This window comes from Sceloporus undulatus, chromosome 1 (assembly GCF_019175285.1).
Source record: "Sceloporus undulatus isolate JIND9_A2432 ecotype Alabama chromosome 1, SceUnd_v1.1, whole genome shotgun sequence".
NCBI classification, from domain to species: domain Eukaryota; kingdom Metazoa; phylum Chordata; class Lepidosauria; order Squamata; family Phrynosomatidae; genus Sceloporus; species Sceloporus undulatus.
Window position 1 is genome coordinate 253,364,092 of NC_056522.1, and position 22,674 is coordinate 253,386,765.

General features: G+C 43.0%; 1 protein-coding gene across 2 annotated transcripts in view; it reads left to right on the forward strand.

The window, feature by feature from the left end:
* Nucleotides 1–2,583: 2,583 nt before the first annotated feature.
* TCIRG1 (T cell immune regulator 1, ATPase H+ transporting V0 subunit a3) overlaps nucleotides 2,584–22,674 on the forward strand; it is a 29,384-nt gene continuing 9,293 nt past the window's right edge. The window contains exons 1-14 of one of the 2 annotated variants that reach the window (XM_042477895.1): nucleotides 2,584–3,067; nucleotides 8,807–9,140; nucleotides 10,141–10,261; nucleotides 10,845–10,923; nucleotides 12,738–12,967; nucleotides 15,478–15,575; nucleotides 16,325–16,451; nucleotides 16,721–16,803; nucleotides 17,304–17,397; nucleotides 18,107–18,319; nucleotides 20,069–20,219; nucleotides 20,639–20,778; nucleotides 20,951–21,108; nucleotides 21,189–21,279. In XM_042477895.1, the coding sequence (XP_042333829.1) occupies nucleotides 10,145–10,261; nucleotides 10,845–10,923; nucleotides 12,738–12,967; nucleotides 15,478–15,575; nucleotides 16,325–16,451; nucleotides 16,721–16,803; nucleotides 17,304–17,397; nucleotides 18,107–18,319; nucleotides 20,069–20,219; nucleotides 20,639–20,778; nucleotides 20,951–21,108; nucleotides 21,189–21,279 (1,581 nt within the window). In that variant the 5' untranslated portion in view covers nucleotides 2,584–3,067; nucleotides 8,807–9,140; nucleotides 10,141–10,144. The remainder of the gene's footprint in view (nucleotides 3,068–8,806; nucleotides 9,141–10,140; nucleotides 10,262–10,844; nucleotides 10,924–12,737; nucleotides 12,968–15,477; nucleotides 15,576–16,324; nucleotides 16,452–16,720; nucleotides 16,804–17,303; nucleotides 17,398–18,106; nucleotides 18,320–20,068; nucleotides 20,220–20,638; nucleotides 20,779–20,950; nucleotides 21,109–21,188; nucleotides 21,280–22,674) is intronic. The other variant, XM_042477903.1, reaches the window with a different exon arrangement.

Sequence of the window (22,674 nt, forward strand, 5' to 3'; positions counted from 1 at the left end):
AAAAAGATATGCATGTCTCACTACTTTGATTGTTATCTCTTAACAGTAAGTTCTTACAAGTACGATTAAGGTATGTTTACCATAGGGATTTGTTTCTACAGCACCAGATCCTGCTGATGGATCCTTTAGGGGCAGGAGGGACTATGGCTGTTAGGTTTTCCTGAATGCCCAACCAAGTCTATAGGAGCCATTACCTTATACTCGGCTAATTTTAGAAAACCTCATGATTGTTTCTCTGAATAATCACTGTCTCTGTTTTGCATGTCCACTTTGCCTGGTATGCAACAAGAAGCTTCACTTGAAGTAAAAATGGTTAAAGGGAGCTGCTGAAGGGCGAGGGAGAAGACTGAGAGGCAGGGAGAAAGCAGTGAGGGCAGGAGAGTAAGCTGCTGCCATGGTCCTGATAGAAAGAGGCAGACAGCAGGATTTAGAATGATTACATTCCTCCAGAAATATGGGAAGTCTTCCAAGTAGGCACTGTCATTAACCATACGTTCCCTTTCCTATTTTTAGTCAGAATGAGTTGGTATAATCTGGTTGACTAAAATTACTGTTGGAAAATAGGAAGGAAAACCATGAGATGCTTTTGGATGGAAAATGAAACTTACAGAGTGGGCAGGTGACGCTGAGTCAGTCTCCCAAACTGACAGATGTTTCCACACATTTAACTTTTCAAATCCAAATTACCATAGATAGTAACTCTATATATTTATATAGTAATGTCATTATAGCAACATATTTCTATATAGTAATATATTTATATAAAATAATTCCAACACAATAACAAAACAAATATAAAAGCAGAAAGGAATTAATGTTAGGAGCCTTTTTTTCTCTCTGATAGGTTTGTTTGCATTACCTATTTTCTTGGCCATATTGCTGACTTCTTGATGGTACCTTTCCAGTGGTACTATATCTGAGTTTCTGTTACTGTGGTTTTGAGTGACACTTCCGCCCCAAGCATTTCGGGGAGTTTGGCTTTTCCACTTTTCTTTTAACTGCTGTCCTCAATTCAGAGAAGTAAATGGAAGGGGAAGGCTTGTGTGCCTTCGATTGCTTGCTATGTTCCTTAACTTACATGCCCACTTAACAGTTTGCCTTAGTGCTATGCCACTGGGGCAGAGATGCTTCCCCTCATGCTCTACCTTCTTAGATATGTGGCATGAACACTGTGTGTGTGTGTATCTCCTGTGTCATGTTTTGCTCTGGGTGGACTGTATCCAGCCAAAGCACAGCTCTCCTGCTGCCAGGGAATCCTGTTGTGCGTGCACTTACTTGGGAGTAAACACTTTAGTCAACTTCCGACAAAGCATAGTGAATGCTAGACTAGGACTTTAGAGACCAGGATTCAAATCCCCACTGACCATAGGCAAGTCATACTGTCCCATACTCAGAAAACAAAATCATAAGAGACCGCGATGTCCATCAAGTCCAGCCCCCTGTCACAAAGGAATACCAATCAAAGCACCCTGGATAGATGGCCACCTACCCTCTGTTTTCCGCTGTTGAACTGTTTAGGTGCAATCTCTTTTCCTGTAGTTTGCATCCATTGTTCCAGGTCCTATTCTCTGGAGCAGCAAAAAACAAGCTTGTTCCATCCTCAATATGACAACCCTTCAAATATTTAAGCACGGCTATCATCATCTCAAGAAGGTTCTGGGCTTTGCCACAAGGCTGGAATAAGTGAGAGGCCTCTTAGTCACTGCTCAGCCAGCTGCTTGGTTGCTGCTCTGAGGGTGAATGGGTGCAAAGGAAGCAATGACCAAGCAGCAAGCTGAACATCAACTGAAAGGCCTTTCTCCTGTGCTGGCCTTCACCGCAAGATTGGCACAATAGACAGGCTTCTTGGTCACTGCTCAGCTATAGGCAGGGGGGTCTCAGGATTCAACTTACACAGCCAGCTGCTTGGTTGTTGCTCCCAGGGTGACTGTTGTTTTAAATTTGCAGTAGAACATTAGACCCAATATCAACAAATTGGTATTGTGGGGGGCATTAGGGTTGTTGCCCTAGAGGAAATGGACAGGAGTCTTAAAAAGTTTGGGGACCACTGATCTATTGATGCAGCCTAGAATCAAATTGGCTTTCTTAGCTTCTGCATGATACTGTTGACTATTGACAGTGGCAACCTTCCTGAGGAAACTTGCCAAGACTTCTGTATGATGATAGGGTTGCCTTGTCCTAGGGTGGCCATAAGTCAAAAATGTCATGAAGGCACACAACAACAAACCTAACTAAGGCCCAGCCTAGTCGCCTGAGGAGACCTCGGCCTCCATTGTTTTGGAAACAAGTAGGGAACCTCTTTCCCTGGCTTTCCGAGGAGGTGAAGATGGCAAGCAGGCCCTCCCTGGCAGGGCGACCATGGTCCAAAACATTGCAGAAATAATCCAGTTTGAGAGTATTTTTACCTGCCCTGGCTCAATGACAGAGAATTCTGGGAACTGGAGTTTTATGAGATGTTTAGCTCTCTGTCGAAGAGTTCTGGGGCCACAATAAACTACAATTCCCAGAATTCCATAGCACTGAGCCAGGGCAGTTAAATTGGTCTCAGACTATTATTTCTGCGGTGGACCCAAATGTCTTCTTCAGCGCAAAAGAGAGCAAGGCGTTTCAAAATGGAGGCCATCCAGGGAAAAGGGAGGCCATGAAAAAGAAGATAAGCTAAAAGAATTCATAGAAATAGAACCGTGCCCCAAATGGAGGACGTTTTGGAATCCCTAGTCCTGGAGGGAAGCTGAAATGGAGGGCAGGTCACCTCAAAATGGAGGCCGTCCAAGGAAACGGGAGGCCGCGGAAAAGAAAAGCAAAAGCTAAGAACGCTCCTCGGAAGAGACTGGTGCCCAAAATGGAGGATGTTTTGGAATTCCCCCGGAGAGAAGGCTGCAGCGGAGGGCAGGCCCTGGAAAGGAGGACCCTTCTCCCCCATCTCCCTGGGGCTGTGGCGGGCGGCGCTGAGGGGAAACCCTGCCCTGGGCCCTGCCTCCCTCCCTCCCTGGGGTCCCTCCTTCCCTGGCCAGGAGAGCCCGAGGAGGAGGAGGAGGAAGAAAGCATCCTCGCTGCGAGGAGGACGGTAGGTGCTCCCCTGGGCGCCATCTCTGGGGCCTTCTTTCCTTCTTAGCCAGGCTCAGAATGGAGGACACATGGGGGGGGGGAAATGGAGGACATGACCCAATGGAAGCCCAAGACACTGGTGGAAATATAAATCCAGGCTTCTTAGTCTCGGAATGTATGGAGAAAAATGGAGGACATGATTAAATGGAAGCCAGAAACACCCATAGAAACCCAGGCTTCTTAGTCAGGCTCCAAAGGGAGGACATTGGAGAAAAATGGAGGACAGGACTAAAGAAAAGTCTGAAAACAGAAGTAATACATTCATCCTTCTTAGGCTCCAAAGCCATTGGAGAAAAATGGAGGACGTGACCAAGTGAAAGCCCCACTCACAGAAATGTAAATCCAGGCTTCTTAGTCAGGGTCTGAATGGAGGACATTGTAGGAAGATGGAGCTCATGACTAAGTGAAAGCCAAAAACACTCATAGAAATATAAATCCAAGCTTCTTGGTCAGGCTCCAAATGGAGGACATTGCAGAAAAATGGAGGGCATGATGAAACGAAAGCCAAAAACACTTGTAGAAATATAAATGCAGGCTTCTTGGTCAGGCTCCAAATGGAGGACATTTGAGAAACATGTAGGATGCGGCCAATCAGAACCCTAAAATAAACCCCACTTTTGAGTATAAATCCATGCATCTTAGGCGGGCTCAAAATGGAGGACATACTGGGAAAATGGAGGACACAGGGGAGGGGGGCTGGGAAACATGAATGTTAAATTTCTCCTTCTTAGTTCTGCTCCAAATGGAGACCATCTGGGAATTCCTCCTGGACAGAAGGCAGAAATGGAGGACCACTGAGCTTCCCTCACCCACTTCCTCAAGTGTCTTGGTGCTGCCTCCATCTTGCCTTCTCAAGGGCTCACCTGGGCTCTGGGGCTAAAGGCCCCCTTCTTTTCCCCTTTCTCTGTCAGCCAAGAGATTAGGGCCTTTGCACAGAGGCCCTCCATGCCTGCCTGCCTGCCTTGTGGATTTTGAACCTGGAGGGCCATCTGCAGCAGGGATGATAGTGCTGCTCCTTCAGGAGCACCTGGGCCTCTGGAAGGGGCAGGGGGCAAGGTTTGGCCTTTTCCAAATAAAGCTACAACTGCTGCACCTCCCCACAAGAAGGAGGGCCAGGGGCATTGCCTTCAGACTAAGGTCCAAAGCACATTGCAGAGATAATCCAGTTTGAGACCCCTTGAGCTGCCCTGGCTCAGAGCTAGGGAATTCAGGGACTTTTGTGAGACAATGAGCTTTCTCTGTCAGATAGCTCTACTGCCACAATAAACTACACTTCCCAGGATTCCCTAGCACTGAGCCTGGGCAGCTCAAACCGGATTGTTTCCGCAATATGTTTTGGACCTAGGTTCTGCCAGTGCTAAGCGTGTGTTACTTTGCCACTTCCAGAGTGTGGCAGCTTTGCAGAGCTTCCCTCCCTTTTTTTCTAAAATATATAAAAATCCCCCCCCCCCCTTTTTTTTGGGGGGGGTCTTTCCCCCCCCCCCCCCCCCCCACAAAAACAAATTCCCCTATATTCAAGCCCCATTGGCTTGAATAGCAGCGCGCACCCCACTTGTCCCCCACCCGCAAACAGGCGAGGGTCACAGACTTCAAGCTCTCTCACACACACACATGTAGAGAGAGGGAGAGAGTGTGTATATTGTGTGTGTGAATATATATATACATTATAGATAATGTGTTTTATATATATAATCACATCCGAAACTACTTGAAGTCACATAAAACAGACACACAACTTGTTACATGTTTTCAAATCATATCTGACTTAAAGCAACCTATCATGGGGCTCTCTTGACAAGATTTGTTCAGAGGTTTGCTATTGCCATCATCTGAGGCTGAGAGAGTGTGACTTGCTCAAGGGTTTATATGACCAAGCTGGTATTCCAGCTGTGTTCCCCAGGGTTATAGCCCAGTGCTCAAACTACTACACCACACAGTCTCTCCTACACACATATCTAAATTGTAACTCTCTATCTATATTGTGTGTGTGTGTGTGTGTGTGTGTGTGTGTGTGTGTGTGTACACACACACAAGATGAGTAAACTGAGGCTGTTGTACTTTGGCCACATCATGAGAAGGCATAATTCATTAGAAAAGACAATAATACTAGGAACAGTAAAAGACACAAAGAGTAAGACCACATACCAAATGGATAGACTCAATCAAGGAAGTCACAGGCTTGAATTTGGAGGGCCTGTGCAGAGCAATGGAGGATAAGGGTTTTTGATGAGGTGTCATTCACAGGGCCACCATGAGTCAGTGTCAACTCAAGGGCATTTAACAAGTACACACAATAAATAAAATGTAAAATAAAAACTAAACATTGCTATTGCTAATCCCTGAAATTTTTGATAGTAGTGGAACTGTTGATTGTATTGGGTGCAGTACAGGTTGGGAGTGCAATGGCCCTTGTACACTTCTTCATAGGTCTAATGAAAGATATTATTTACAGCATGCTGAATTATTTTCTGGGACAAGTGCAATACTCTCCAAGATATGGCTAAACATGTTTCATTTTGTGGTCACATCACATCTGCTATAAATATCAATCCATTTTGTTACCCTCATATCTGACACACATTATCACAGTGTGGCAAGGGCAATACAAGAGTGATTTTATTTTATTTTAGAGACAACTGGAGAAGGTTTTAGCATATTTAAAATATGCATGACTGCTCTGGGGGAGAAGTTACTGCTCCTTCTTTTAGATTTCTGAGCAGTGTTTTTTGCATGACCTCTTGGCCTACATCAGTTTTCTGACTGGGGGCAAATCTGACCTAGAAAGATATCTCACAGCAGATTCCTCACTCTGCAAAGAGATCTTGTAGCACCTTTGAGATTAACTGAAAGAGAGAAGTTGGTAGCATGAGCCTTCCTAGACTTGAACCTACTTCCTCAGATATAGACAGCAGATTCCTCAGCTGTAAGCATCATCTTGATTATACCATATGAATGAGAGACAAACAGTAATGTCAGATGTAAATCAGGTTTGGGGGCCCTTCCACACTACATTTATAATATTATGATTCCCTTTTAACTGCCATTGTCATGCAGTATTGAAATTTGCAGTTTAGTAAGGAGTGCTTAAAAGTCTCAGCCAGAGAGCTCTATTGGCTCACCAAACTACAAACCGCAGAATCCCATAGGATGCAGCCATGGCACTTAAAGTGAAATCATAGAACTATAAGTATGTCGTGTGAAAGGGTCTTTGGTTCAGCTCAAAGTCGTGTGCCTTCCCCTGGGATAGAGGCAGGGGTGTTCTTTTTTCATTCAATGTAACATGTATTTGTCTTAATTTGTTTCTTTGCTGATTTTAAAAGAAGAAGTGAAAAAATGCAAAATTAATGTAGGGCCGAGGAGAAGTTGGTATGCCACCAACATTTGACCTCTACCACAAAGATTGAAGAACTGTTTCTTCCCAGAGCCTACATTTCCAGTAACTGAGGATGACTCCAGATTAGTCCCTTTGCTTAAAAAAGGAAATTGCTTTTCTCTTTACTCATTACACCAAGTGTAGTCCTGCAGATGTTTATTGAGCCACACCTCCCAGCATTCCTCATCAGTGGCTGTGCAACTAAGAGTTATTGGAGCCACAGTCCAACAAACACCTAACGGGCTGCAATTTGCTCACACCTGAGATCTGTTTGTTTTTCATTTTTGTTCTAAGAAAAACCTACCAAAATTTGGGAATTTTTTTTAATATTGTATGAAAATATAGCCTAAAGCCGCTGCTGACTTCACTTTAAGAGTTCTACAACCAGACTTGCTAGTTGAAAACTTTTCATTCACATGCCAAGGGAAATGTGATTGTAGCTGAAGCTCAACACAGCCTAGCTCAGCCCGGAATTCCCCTCCCATCAGGGTTTTAACATGTGGCGGCATTACAGAGTTGATTGTCATTACTCATGTTGCTGCATGCTGAAGAGCTTTCTGTAGTAGACAGTTATGAATTGTTTACTTTTTTCTTACCCCTCAAATCTTGGCATTTGGATCTTCTGCCATATTTAACCAGCATGCTTCTCCAGTTTCTGGTAAAGAGAAGTCTTATTGCATGTGGGCAATTACTGTATATACTCAACTTGCCAATCTTGCGTGTAAATCAGGGGCAGGGTTTGTGTTCAAAATTATGGATTTTGATGTGACCCATGGATAAGTTGAGGGTAAAACCTAGGGGCATGTAACAAAGGATGAAGCAAAGGAAAGCAATGACAAAGAACTTAGAAAATCCCAGCAGGCATAACTATTTGTGCTCATACTAAAGGCTGGATGGATGAGAGAGTAGAGGCAGGAGTCAGTGCTTCCAGGACAGATTACACTCTTGTGCGCTCATCAGGGAATGGTGTTTTTTTTTTAAATAATATAAGAGTTAAAGTAGAATACTTAGATTCATTCTTGGATAAATCATTTCAGTGTTCTGGGGTCAGTTTTTTTGACTGAAATATCTAGATTAATACATGAGTATATACAGTAGCTCTCAACATAGGATGGTTGCTAAGTCATTTGGCCTTCATAGCTTAACATTCCATTATTTTAATTCCTGATACTGTGTCATAGAGTTGTATCTCTCTTTTTTAAAGCAATGAGATCAGCTCACAAGGAGAAACAAGCCTGCTTGCAATGCATGATCCACAGTGAGGAATTCTTAGCTTCTCTGCTAGTATATAGATCATCTTTGGGGACAGTGTTTCTGTCATTTGGAGAGCTCAGGAGCAAGGCAATGTTTGTTAGACGCAGGTGTGTTTTTTCCTGACACGGCAAAATCAGGTTGGGAGAAGTTGCACCTTTGGCACTAAAGCTCTGATCAGACTGAGGGTCAGAGGCCATCTTCTGAACAGAATGGGAGGTATATTCACTCCAGCAGAATCTAGCTCAGAATCATTCTAAAGTCAGGATGACCCTCAGAGTGGCAGGTATGCCTAGTTCATTCACAATCAAAGAGATACTACAATAGGTGGCAGACGACCACCGTCATTTTGTTTGCCATTTTTACAACAGGAAATGGCCTTAGTAGCTGTTATGATCTGGAATATCAATTGTGTTAAAACTAATCTTGTAGCAATGATGGTCTAGTCTAGATAGTTACCCTGTGTGTGGTTCTTGTGGCTATCACAAAGACTCTGTGGTTTCCCAAGTCTGCCATGGAGATGTGAGAGGGGCTTCATTCAGCTATAACTAGGGCATTAATATTGCCTTAGATAACATATTTGGGGGTTCATAAAAGGAAAACAAATACTGTAGTTATTTCCTTTTTTAATATTGAACTTGTACTGTTAGGGGATGGTAAGGGGTGATTGTGGGACATTCTGCCTTGTGTGCCAAAACAACAAGACTGAGAAAACAAGCTTGACTTAGGTGGGTGTCATTTGATGGCTGTTTCAGAAAACAAAATGTCTTGGGTCAGCATGGCTGTCATTATCACTTTACCTCCACAGCAAGTGACTTACCACAGAGTTGCAACCAAAGCTTGAAAGAAATTACTGTTTGGACTGCAGCTCCCAGGATCCCCAAACAGTGTGGCTACTGGTCATGCTGGCTGAGGGGAATTCTGAAAGTTGTAGTTAAAAAAAAAGTTTCAAACTCTAGTTGCTACTGATTTACCTCTCATAATATGGAGAAGAGTTGTTGGAAATGACAATTTGAGAAGATTCTTCTTGACTAATAGTGGAGTCTTGCCTCTCTCTCTCTCTCCCCCCACAAGGACAAACTACTGTGCCTCATCTGACATGTCAAGATAACACTTGCAAGGATTGTTTGCTGTTTTCCTCCATTTTGACTCCCAGATTTGCCATCTTGGGAGATTTTTTAATCCCATGGTGAGCAACATGGAGCCCTGAGTCATTGGGAAACGGATGGTCGTGGCTTAGCTTGGAAACTCTGTTGCAATCCCAGAACTAAAAAAGGGGAAAATACTCACGTGAGTCAGTAGCCAGAGCTTGGCTGTTAATTGTTGCAAGATCCTGGAACATCAGAAGAGACAGCAGCTGCAGGATAACCTCGTTTTTAGCTTCTTGTACTTTCTGGAACACTTGAAGGTAAGCTGCTGATAAAATTTAATAGACTAGTGCTGTTGCTGAATGTCATTATGTATAACCTTAATGTCAGGCACTGGGAACTTTCTTTTTAGGGAGATGTCCCAGATATTATTGCCCAGGGATCTTTCTTAGTATAACCTCAAAACTGACAAGACGAGAGCTTGTAAATGTTGCTTTTTGAACAGTCGGCCCTCCATTTTCATGGGGGATCCGTTCTGGACACCCTCCCCCCTGCAAAAATGGAGACTCACTGATACTCAAGCCCCATAGGCTTGAATGGGTTATATGCCTGTGATCGTGCTCAGGGTGCGCGCTGCTGGGTGCACCCCATTGAAAATAGCGGAGGTCACCCCTCTGTGAATATACAAGACCATGGACCTCAAGTCTGCGAGAATGGAGGGGCGACAGTACAACTTCAGAATCCTCCATCCAGCAGTGGACATATTGGTTGGCATATTGAAGAGTTTTAGTCCAGAAAAGTAACATTTCCAGATTCTGGGCAGAACTGAATACAGAAGCCATCCTTCTTGTCTCCTTTCTGTTTGCCTGTGATTTACCCCTAATAGTCTGTCCCTTCTATCCCTTTGTTGCCACTACCTTTCCCTTGCTCATTCCAATTTTTATTGCTACTCTCATGTCATTAGTTCATGCTACGCTGCATCTGCAGTGCAGAAGTAATATGCTTTGACATCACTTTAACTGCTATTGCTCAATGCTGTGGAATTCTGGGAACTGTAGCTCTTCTCTAGTACCACAACAAACTACACTTCACAGAATTCGATAGCATTGAACTGTGTCAGTTAAAGTGGTGTCAAACCAGATTATTTCTGCAGTTCAGATGCAGCCCTAGTTAGATAACCATAGAAAAACCAACAGCAACCCTCAGATGGCACCATCTCAAATGTAAATTATTGCTGGCCTGTTAAGGACCTGGTTCATGTTAGTTTCATTTAGGCCATGCCTGCTTCACCAGCTGCTTTTCTCTTTTGGTTTCCTCTAGCAACATGGGTTCCATGTTCCGCAGTGAAGAGATGTGCTTGGCTCAGCTGTTCTTGCAGTCAGGTTCTGCATACGCTTGCATCAGTGAACTAGGCGAACAGGGACTTGTAGAGTTCCATGATGTAAGTGCAAGAAGGCTTGAGAGAAATCTCTGTGGGAAAGCCATGGAAACCATGGTGTAGTTCTTTGGGGTCTTTGTAAAGTTTGCTCAAAACATTGGATACATAGTTTTATTTGGGGTGGCAATTGATGTGTGGTTGTACCTGTGGCGCCCTTTTAAAGGTAAGTCTATTTTCCCACTACAACCATGAGAAATAGCAAAAATTTCTGCTTTGTTTCACATAACGATATATGTTGGGGGACGAAAAACTTGCTAATATTGGTTTTGTTAAGAGTTCAGAACATTTTTAGCTGCATGCAGAGAGATAAATCCCCCCACCCCATTTATGAAGAAAGTTGGCTATGATACACGGATGTCAGCAAAATGGACGAGGAAGTTATAAGAAAGGATTAGCATTTGGGTGGATTATAAAGTTGGTGTCTTTTGCTTGGAGAGTGCGTTTTGAAGTTGTGCAGCCCTTACGAGGGGAGAGCATGGGCAAGCAAGCAATGAAGACATAGCATATGTATTTCCCAAGTAGGGTAACCTACTATACTATGTCCTTAGTATGTTCTTCACTAGCCACATACTTCTTTTATTTTCAGTTGAATCCCCATGTCAATGCCTTCCAGCGACGTTATGTGGGAGAGGTGCGACGATGTGAAGATATGGAAAAAACCTTCAGTAAGTGATCCTTGTGTCTGAGGGAGCTTTTTGAGGTCTGTCTGTGGTGACTTGAACAAAGGGACTTCCCAAGACAGCATGCCAAGCCTCTTGCTCTAAACTGCCTGGACCATCCAAGAGCAGTCAGAGGGCTGGGCAAGGCTTCCAGAACTTGGTAACTGGAACTTTGTGTCGTTCGTCCATCATAACAAAACTGAATTAGCAAATCATGAGACTTCCTTTTTATGAACAAAACCATGCTTCATGGGTCTTAATCTAATTTCTGGTTTCTGACTAGTGGTAGTTATACATCCTCACACAGCCTGCTTTTTGCCGCTCCTTCAAACTTAAGTATCTTTATGACTATGAATTTGGTTAGGCAACTGGTATGTTAGCCATCTAGGTTACGGTAATGTGTGCATCCTGGCATCTTCCTGCCTGTTGTAACTTCTTGTTTCCTCTTTTCCTATAATGAGACTACAGCTTTTGAGGGCACTATCACTGATAAGATGGACATTTTGGGGTGGGGGGTGGGGAATCCTAGGGCTCTTAGTCAGTGAAATTTGGTTTTAGCATGTATAGTGTATATTTAATTATCAACGCTTTTTTAAAAAAAAAGCATGCTAGATTAATTTTACATTTTAAAAATTTAAAACCCCACAGGGGGCCTGGGTCATACACGGGCGCGCAGGGGGGGCTTATGGGGTGCAAGGGGCGGCGTGTCCCATTGGAATGAATGGGGTGCGCTCCTATGGCATGCGCTCGCCACCGCACCGCCGCCGCATGCACAAACCCCATTGAAGTGAATGGGGCTTGAGCATATGCTGTGTGGGGGGGGGGGGGGGGGGGGGGGGTCCGGAATGGCTCGGAGTTTTGCTTATATTCAAGCCCCATTGGCTTGAATATAAGTGTGGGTGCACAGGTGCTCACCACTGGTACACTCCCCATTCATCTCCCCCCCCCATTCATCCCTCGTGCATAAGCAAGGGACACGAGTCCAAAGATCACAAGAACGGAGGGAGGACTGTAGCTCAGAATGCTTGTTTCTAATACTGCATTAATTTGGGGAAGCAGTACCTTTTAAAACATGAATGGGTTTCCATTGGAAAACATAGTAGTGGGAGGTTTTCATTTTATGAAAAGTACCCAAATTATTGCATAAGGTAAAATATTCTACTGTACTTCCCTTTCCTGTTAACACCATATTTTCTTTGGAGAATTCTAGATTCAGTTGCAGAAAAACAGTGATTCTTCATGTATCCTTCTGCTTAATTTGAAGTAGGAAGGGCTTAAAACCCAATCTTCTTTTATGCATGGAGGCTTTCATAATTTCATAATAATATAACTTCCAAAATTTTAGCAGCCTGTCGTTTTAGGAAATTTCTTTCTTTCACAAGCCTCCTTAACAATAGAGAGAAATTATTTTAGTTATGCCTTTGATAGATATTCCCAGATTGTGACCAGCCAGGTCACCAGCTATGTAGTGCTTAGCACCTCCTGTTTGTGTAGGTCCAGGCAGCCAATAGGAACAGGAACTTTTCAAGCATGAGGAACTTGTGGTCTTCCACTTGATGTTGGAGTTCAGTTCCCATCAGCTCTAGCCAGCATGCCCAGTAGTCAGGGTGAGGGGAACTGTAGTTCAATACCTGCAGGGACACAAGTTCCCAATCCCTGGCTCCTGGGTTGTCTGGTGAACTGGTAACAACCCCTGGGTTTTCTGATGAGGTGTGTTGAATGTTGTGGATGTCCATATGTCTAAGCCTGCTTTTCCATGATCTTAAAAAGAAATGGGTGTCCCAGATTCTGGTGTTCCTCATGATTCACTTCTTCTCCAGCTTTCTTGACCCAGGAAGTGCGGAAGGCAGGGCTGTCACTAACACCCCCTGAGGAGAATTTGCCAGCTCCACAATCTCGCGATGCCCTGCAGATCCAAGAAGAGTCAGAGACACTGGCACAAGAGCTGAGGGAGGTGAGCCACAACCGTGAGGCACTGCTCAGTCGACTACAGGAGATGCGAGAGCATATTCATGTGTTGCAGGAAGGACAGCACTTCACTGGTCAGCTGGTAAGTGATTTCTCCCTCGCTACACACACACACACTTCCATACCTGCTTTTTTGGCTAGCCAGAGGTTATCAAGAGAAAGGGATATAGCTATGGCTAAAGGGTGGTCCTTCAAATACTTGATACCAGCTCTTTTGAAAGTGGTGTACCTGCTGGTGCTTGAGTATTTAGGGAGGAAGAGGTGCAGAGAGGAAGAGGTGATGTGGTGAAAGAGGGAACTGCAAGGACTGACAAAGGAGAATGAGAGAACTATAAAAAAGAAGCATTCTGTTTACCACATATAATCCTTTGGACAGACTTCATGTCTATATCATACTGTCTAAAAGAAGTCCCTCACATTTCCAGAATTTAATAGGTGACTTGTTGCTTACTTAGACTTCTGCCAAGCTAGAATACAAAGCAACATTATTGATACCCATCCTCATTCTCTGAAAATAGATAAGGTTGGATTGATGTTTGTGAAGGTGATGGCTTCTAATGCCTTACTGTTTTGAACACACTGATTTCTTTTTCCATATACAGCGTGCCTGTGCCATATGCGGGTGTGCCATATGCAGCTTTAACCTTATGCGGAAGGCAAGCCCCAGAAGCAATAATGGCACATGCACATAGCCATTGTTTTAAATCGGGCTTGAACATACGCGTTTTTCCTTTATGGGGGGGGGGAGGTAAGAAACAAATCCCCCACATATGGGAATGGCCCACTGTACTACTTCCTTTCTCATATATTACCAACGGCCGCATTCAGATATCAGATACCATAGTTTAGTGTTAAGCTGAAACAAGCTGTTTATCCCGTCGTTGTCCCCCGCCCCCGAAATCCATCAGTATTTCTGTAAGGCGATCTGAATTTTTGTTTCTATTTTAATTTAACCATATTTTAGTATTATGTCCCAACCCAATACACACTGGTTAATTTTAACTTTTGGTTGTTTAAGCAAGTTTTGTAACTAATTGTATTAATTCAACTTGTTTGAAACAAACTCAAATTGAGATTAACCACAATTTGTCAGGTTCAGAAGAGGGAGGTCCCTCAGGTCTTGTAGGGGGCCAGTGTGCCTCCAACTCACCATTGTATTTAAATAATGTTGTAATGTAACTTCTTTTTTTTAATTTTATTGGAATAAAAAAATTACACCATCTGACTTACACTTTCAGCATCGACCATTACATAAGACAAACATAACATACAAAACCATTAAAAATATAGAACTACTGTATAGGCAAAATTTTCTGAGTACATGTACTGTACAAGAAGAATGTTTCAATGATATCTACATTTTGATGTAGCCCTAAACGGTTCTAAACATGCACTTCAAAGAAAATTTACTTCCTGTTACTTTGAACCTACATTTGTATAATGTATTGTCATTTTAATTAAGTAGTAATAAGGTAAGCTATATTACATAGCAAAAATAAATAATATAAGGACAATAATGCCTATTTCTCTATTTTGAGTCTTGCCAGTGTACTGTTAAATCTTTTACAATTACAATTATATTACATAATTCTTATTTTTAAAATAAAAAGTCTAGATCGTTGTAACCAACACTGTAATTTTTCCTTCATTAAAAAAAAACATGGTATCTTTTCAATCAAAACTACTTCTATTTTCTGGGTCTCCTTCTTTTCGTTGTTATAAACTACAGATCTTTCATGCCATAATTAGTTTTGTGGCCATTTCCTTTCTAAGTAATCTATGACTTTTTTCCATATCTCAAAAAATTTGTTCGATTTTTCATCTCTTACCTTTCTTGTTAATTTGTCTAGCTCCAGTACCTCAGAGGCAGAGAGGCTCATCTTGCTTCTTTGCCAACTCTGTCCTTCACACCAGAACTCTTGCATTTTCATGTTTCACCCCTGACATTATACAGGCATCCAGCAGATTCATTAATAAAAAACATAGCTACCTCAGTTGCATCTTATTTGGCCTTGGAAAATTGTGGAGCTGGCAAATTTTAAATATTACAAGATGACACTGTTAAACATATAAATTTGAATGGAGCTTGGTGGCTACAAGAGTTACATACAAGAATTCATGAACTCTGTGGAGATAGGATCATAGAGTTATAGAGCTGGAACGGGCTTTGAAGGTCATTTGGGTCCTTTTGCCAGTCAAGGCAAATTAGTGTAGGAAATCTACGGGTAAAGAACATCTTAAAAATCTCCAGTGAAAAGACTCTATCTCCTTCCAAGGCAGTGTGTCCCACTGTTGAACAACTATTACTGTCAGGAAGTGCTTTCTGATATTTTGCTGTTTCTTTCAACTTGAAACTTTTGGCTCATGTTTTGGAGCAAAAAGAAATCTAGTTTGTTCTGTCTTTTTACAAGTTATTATATGTATATTCATATACTTGGGATATCCAATTACCTCCCAATCTTCTCTTCTCCAGGCTAATCATGACTAACTCCCTCAACTATTCCTTATAGGATGTGGTTTTCAGACCCTTCACCATCTTTGATGCCCTCTTCTGTTACTCAGTGCTTTTCTCACAAACTCTTTTCCTGCCAGCAGGTACCACTGGGATCCCCATTCCGCCGGCGTGCCTTCTCTGATAGAGAGCCTCTGCTTGATCCATCCATGGCACAGCGAATTGACCTCAGACTAAAGTGAGCCAAGAGAGTATGATGATTGGACTAGGCAGGGTAACATTTCTATTTGAGGGACAGAGCTTGCAGGGCAAACAAAGGCCATTGCCCCTGGATGAGGCATGGTGTAGCCAAATGATTAAAATGGTAAGGTGAGAAATCCTCAGTTTACCTCTATTTAAACCTGAATACTCTAGGTGGGCACAGGCAAAGTGCTGTCTCTTCAGCCTCCTCCCCCATTTTGGGGAGATAATGCTTACCTACCTTTTAGGGTTGTCCTAAGGCAGGAATGAACAACTCTGAAGAAGATGGGGCCATTTTTATCTCATGCAATTCCCCTCACTCCCATGGGGGCCTGGGCCTGGGTGTTGCTCCCTACACAACTAGAAGTGACTTAACATCACCTCTGGTTCAAGGTTTCAACTGAAAAATGTCTGATTTTCCAAGTATTGGGTGAGCAGAGCAGGGGCACCCCAACCTATCATGTTTTTGTGACAGTTTGGATAGTTTAGAGTTGTTTTTCAGCTGAAAAATCGGAACTTTGGAGGCCCCAGACAGAGATCCAAGGATGACAAGCAGTGTATAGGATGCATTTTCTCCACCTTGTTCTAGGGGTTACTGTGATATTATATAGGAAGCACTCAGGTACACTTGAAATACACTGTACAAATTACAAGAGTTTGTTAAGTTGCCCTGGGGTACTTTGCACCCAGCCTTTTGCAGTTAATCTGCTCATGCACTTTGCATTTTATTTATTTCTTTCCCCCAAGCTTTGTGGCTGGTGTGATCCACCCATGGCGTGTTAGTTCTTTTGAACGACTTCTGTGGCGTGCATGCCGTGGATATCTTGTTGCTCATTTCACAGAGATGCCAGAGCCCCTCATAAATCCAACCACGGTAAGTTGGAGTAGAGATAGTAGGTATGGTTTCAGGTGGGGAGTTAAAATGACTTACCCTATGAGTTTATAAAGGGAGGATTGACAAATTACACAGAGGGCCTGGGTGTGGGTGAGACTGAAGACTAAATATGGATGAAACAGGAAGAGGCTACAGCTGAGGAGGCCACAAGTACTTCTGGGGTATAGCCCAGGGTGAAGGCTCCCAAAGTGCATCGTCTGCTCCCCTCAGTGCAGAGTCTTCTGGGCAACCTCTTCTCTCATGTGTAGGGTGAGAGTGTCACCTGGGTCATCTTCCTCATCTCCTATTGGGGTGAACAGATTGGACAAAAAATCCGCAAGATCGCCAACTGGTGAGTGCTGAGGTAATACATGCATGTTTTGCTGTATGTTGATGAATGTTGCCTTCTATGATCTCCTTTGATCTGCTGCTTGTCTTTTCTATTCAAAATGCTTCTTCTTTATTTGGTGCTATCCTCTTCCAAAGATACTACTCTCACCAACACCTGATATTATTTGTCTTTATTTGACACATGATGTGTCTTCTTACCCATTCAGATTTGTCATCCCCGAAATATATGGATACTCTAAAAATTTTCCTCTCATGTGTTCTTCACTCTGCAGAAATATGACAGGGCACAAACTTCTGCAGGGAGTCTGATGCTCGTGTAGGCCCATGAGCACCAGGGTGTCTTCCATAGGCCTGCTCATCTTCATACAACTGACAGAGCTCCCAACCCTTCTCCAAGAAAACTCACTTTCTGGACCTCTGCCCTCCCCTCTGTCAGCTTCCCTATGTGTATGGGCTTATTTGTGCACTCTCATACTCACTCTATACCATGTCTCTCTCTAGTTTTCATTGCCATCTGTACCCATATGCCGACGATGAGGCTGAGCGGGGAGAAACCCTGCGTCGTTTGCGCACCCAGATAGAAGATCTGACCACTGTAAGAGGCTGGGAGCTGTTTGGGGTGGTTTGTGGTAGAAGTACAGGTCTTAGGAGGATGGAAAAGAGCCATTGGGGGATCTGTTGTTACCTTTTTTTGAGGAAAAAAATGAGATTGCTTGGGTTGCCGTGGTGTGGGAGAAAAAGTCTCATTTTCAGCCTTTATTTTTTGTAAGGTGTTCTATTTTCCTTTCAAGTCAAGATGTCAAAAACACATTAAATTCAGTGTTTGTATTTTGATTGACATCTATCGTTACTTACACTCCAAGTTTTTGGGCTAAAAGTAACAGTCTCTTCTCCTGATCTGTTTCACCCAGGATTTTCTTTTCACAGTGTTATCCCTTTGTCTGAAGTACTCAGTGTGTTCCACTGACCTGTAGAAAGTGCTATCAGGGCATTTTAAGGCATAACAGCTACCCCCCACCCCCATCCCAGAGCTTGTGCTTTTGGAATATGGGAGAAGAGGAGGGGTTGTCAGTGAGAGAAAAAGAACCTGTAGGATGCAGGTACTGGTGCAGATTGCTAAATGTAATCACACAGAAATTCAGATTTCAAAATTTGCAAGCTCAATGCATACTCCGTGGCCTTAGATGTTGCAACATCTTCAGGCTGCTTAGGGAGCCAATGTTCTGAGCAGCTCATTCCACAGCTAAACTTCTCTTTCATACCAAGAAGTACTTCATAATTCACAGTTCTCCTTCTGCAAATAGGTCTTGGGCCAGACGGAGCAATATTTGGACCAGGTGCTGAAGAAGGTGCTACTGCTACTTCCTGCTTGGCAAATGCGGATTCAGAAGATGAAGGCCATCTACTTCATCCTCAACCAGTGCAGCTTTAACATAACTGACAAGTGCCTCATTGGTGAAGTGTGGTGCCCTGTACGTGATCTTCCAGCTGTACAGCAAGCCCTGAGGGAGGGATCGGTACGTGCCATCACATATCTGCCCTTTACTCACCCCTGTCTCCATTCCTCATTCTGCACTGCTTGGGGAATCATGGGCTTTGGGTTGGAGCTTTCTGCTGTTCTTTTTGATGTACTCTTAAGTCCCGTGGTTTTTTGTTTGTTTTTGTTTTTTGGTGCCATATAGCAAGTCTTGCTTATTTCTCTCAGGCAAATTATGAATCAGAGTTTGACCATTTGGGGCTGTAGCAAAATTTTGCAGTGTGGGATGTTTCTGTTCATGGCCAGCTTAAATAGGTCCCTCTTCCAGGATATCCCATTGCTCCTTCCACTACAACTCCCAGTCCTGTGGCTACCAGGTGCCCAGTCCTTATCAAGCTTTTTGGGGTATCTACAGCTTAGATTCCCCTCCTGCCCCAGTGTTGATTTTCTACTGTAAATTGTAGGCCTTAGCCAAGGCTTCTTTTACTTTCCTCTTGTGTGTGGTGATTCTGTTTCACTAAATAATGATAATGTCGCAAAAATGGAATCTATGCATGTGTGTATGGTTTTGTATTAGTTTTGTTTATTCCCGTGGGCAGGGCTAAACTGAAGGTAACATATTGAAGGATATAGACTACTGGTATTAATTCTCCCCTCATATATCAGTTCAGTCCAGATTCCAGAGTACCTAACCCTCATATCTGGTTTGTATGTGAGAGAAACTGTGTGTGAGAGAGAAGAGCATTGTGTGCTGAAATTGCAGAAGGGAGGAGTAAGTAACATTTCCAACTGTGTCTAAATGTCCTACATAGCTCCTTCTCTTCAGCCCCCCTGGTGGTTAGCAGAAACCAGAATTAAATCATTCAAAATCAGATAGACAGATGTACATTTGAGGTAGCAAAGAGTTATTGTGGAAGTGGGATAGAGTGGTGCAAGGCAATATAACTCCATTTCTGGCAACTGGTTCACTGATATATCTCACTGATTGTTCTGTAATCTGTAAAGACTAGAAGGATTATTGGGGAGGGAGGGAAGACTGATCTAGAGACCTCTTAAAAGGGATAATCACACTTGTACATCACACATGTCTGAAATCACAGTGTACCTTTCCTTTCTCCCACAACTGTAATTTGCTTTTCATCTCTGGGCTGGTAGTTGAATGACAAACTACAGTATGACCCCTTTATCTGTGAGGGATACATTTCAAGACACCCTGTGGAGACCTGAAACTGTGCATAATAGTAAACCCTATAGTTTGCTATACTTGGGCATGGATCATAGCATAGAATAGCACAGAGGACCTAGAAGGCCCACGAACACTTCCAGGGTAGATATGTTTTGAATCACAGGTAAGTGAAAGCATGGCTGTTGAATCTGCAGGATCGTACTGTACACTGTATTGTAGAAGCTGAGCTGCATATATAGTGTGATGTACCCTTTTCAGTGGGCCCTTCCCATACGTGGGAGATCTGTTCCACCCCCACCCCCACATAAAGGAAAAAATGTGTATGCTCAAGCCCTGTTTAAAACAATGGCTGCACACTCCTGTGTGTGGCGTGGTGCAGGTGTAGTGGGTGCATACACCATTATTGCTTCCAGGGCTTGCCTTTCACATAAGGTTGAAGCCGCATATGGCGCGCTTGCATATGGTGCGCACATGCTGTTAATGATTATTGACACATTGGTCTGCCTTCATGCCTTTTTTTTAAGAGCTCCTCTGAAAAGCTCCTTTAAGAAACTGGGCTTCTCATTTTAATCTCCTCTGTCCATTCTCCTTGTACCCTTGCAGCGCCTCAGTGGTTCTACAGTAGAATCCTTTGCCCATCGGATCTCCTGCACTGAGAACCCCCCTACTCTCATCCGTACTAACAAGTTCACAGCTGGCTTCCAGAACATTGTTGATGCCTATGGGGTGGCCAGCTATCAAGAGGTGAACCCAGGTCAGGAGATTTGTAAGGTGCATCTTGTCTTGCCTCCACTGGCTACATCCCTACCTAAAGCTTAATGGCTTGTACACCTAACAAGGAGAGGGCAAGGGTATATCAGCCACTGATACTGGAAGTATTGCTGTCCCTCTCCAGGCAGGGGTAGGTTTTATGGGTAAGCTAGCTGTGGCATGAAGAGAGAAGAAAAAATGTTATTTTTATTATGGATGGAATTTTATTCAGTGAGAGGGACCAATGGTGATACTGTCTTGTATGCATATTCTGCCTGATCAGTAACATGCCAGATAGTTACAAGTTTTTTTAAAGGAATAAATATGGGTTTGTGCTGTATTAGGTGAAGGATGGGTAGCCTTGTGTGTTTGGCCTAGGAGGTTTTGTTGAGCTCCTCATCTGACACTGGGTCTGTTTTACAGCTCCCTACACTATCATCACTTTCCCATTCCTTTTTGCTGTCATGTTTGGGGACATTGGCCATGGTCTGCTGATGTTTCTCTTTGCCCTGTGGATGGTGCTAGCTGAGAACAGTCCTGGCCTGAAGAAGGTGGAAAATGAGGTACGTCCTAGGTTGCAGAAGAGGCAGTTTTGGGGAAAGACACTACAGATGGGGAAGGAGGAACCCAGATCTTGACAACATTTCTCTACCAGATGTCTCTGATCCTTGCTCTAGCCACTACACTACATTATTTATCAACCTCATTATTAAAATTACATTGCTTTTTCCTCAGATCTGGCAGACGTTCTTTGAGGGCCGCTACCTCATCCTCCTTATGGGTGCTTTCTCTATGTATACTGGCTTCATCTACAATGAATGTTTCAGCAAGGCTACCACCATCTTTCCATCTGCTTGGAGTGTTGCTGCCATGGTTAACCAGTCAGAATGGAGGTACTGACCAGCTTGTGACTCAGACCATTGTATCAGCCCCTTCTTCCTTCTGTGCCAAATAATACTCTTTTTCCTTACAGCTGGAAGTATATCACTGAAAACCCTGTTCTTCCCCTGAATCCTAACATCACCGGAGTCTTCAATGGCCCCTACCCTTTTGGGATAGACCCGGTAAGTATTGAAAGAGCAAATCAGTGTGAAAAAAAATTAATGTAATGGTTAAGAAATCTTGGTCACCAATGTCAGACAAGGACAAGATAAAGGATGCCTAGGTATCTTTAGCTGCTGTGACCAAGAGTACAGTTAGGATTTTTTGTAGAAAGTCACTACTGCACTGTTAGCTTAAAAGCAACAGTGTGGGTTTTCTGCAAAATTTTTGCAGAAAATTGCAACATTTTCCCATTTGCTCAAGGGTTGCAATTTTTAGCTGACTTACACAAAACCTTTTAAAAGTGAATCATGTTAATTTTATGCCCCTATAAATTAATTGAAAAACTTGTTTGAGGGGGAAAATAAACAAATTACAATTTAGTGTGGATTAAATGCACAGTTCAAGCAAATCCAAAGCTAGACAAGCACACTATTTTTACTGTAAAAATTGAAGAGCAATAGCATATACTTCACTTGCATAGATGATACAATTTCCTTCCAAATTAAAAAATAAATTAGTTGGTTAATTTGGAACAGCAATGTCACTAGGGTTGACACTAACGTCCAATACCACTGAATGCAATGCCAAATTAAAAAATAAAATAAAGGTAATGTGCATTGTTAATGCATTACTTTCAGCACATGATGTGCTATGTGTGTCCATCCATTTGCTTTAACAGAATTTAACTCTCCCACTGAGATTACTGGGGCAACTCCAGTTTCACTTTCCCTGACTGCACTTACACCACATACTCATTCCATTTCATGCTGAAGCTGACCTGATTCTGATCCTGATCTATTTGAATAACCTCTTTGTTGTTATTGTGTGCCTTCAAGTCAATTCCAGCTTATGGTGACTCTAAGGCTATCCCTATCATAGGGTTGACACGTTTCTTCAGAGGGGGTTTGCCTTTGCCATCCTCGGAGATTGAGGGAGTGAGACATGCCCAAGGTCACACAGTGGGTTTCCATGACCGAGCTGAAATAACTTATACTTTCACTAAAACAGTTTGGGAATGTGGCTCTTCAGTTGTTGTAAGATTGCAGTTCCCATCATGCCTCAGTATTGGTCACACTGGCTTGAAGTAAAAGATAGCTCCCTCTTTTCTCTCTTTTGATTTTGTTTGAGCTGAAACACTTCCATTTTTATTCACAAGAAGTGGCTGTTGGTGGAATGCTTGGAAACTTTATGACCCCCAAATCCAGTCAAGGTAACACCTTGTGAAAAAGTGTCTCTTACTTTCTGAGAAGACCAGATGAGCTTTGTTGCCTGTCAAACAGTGTCTTTAAGCTTTAAAGAACAATTAGACCTTATACAGCTGCCTGCAATTTCCCTGGCTTGGGGAGAAAAAAAATGAGGTGCTGTTCCGTGTGCTGCTGAAAACAAAACAATACGTTTTAAATCACATTTTTAGC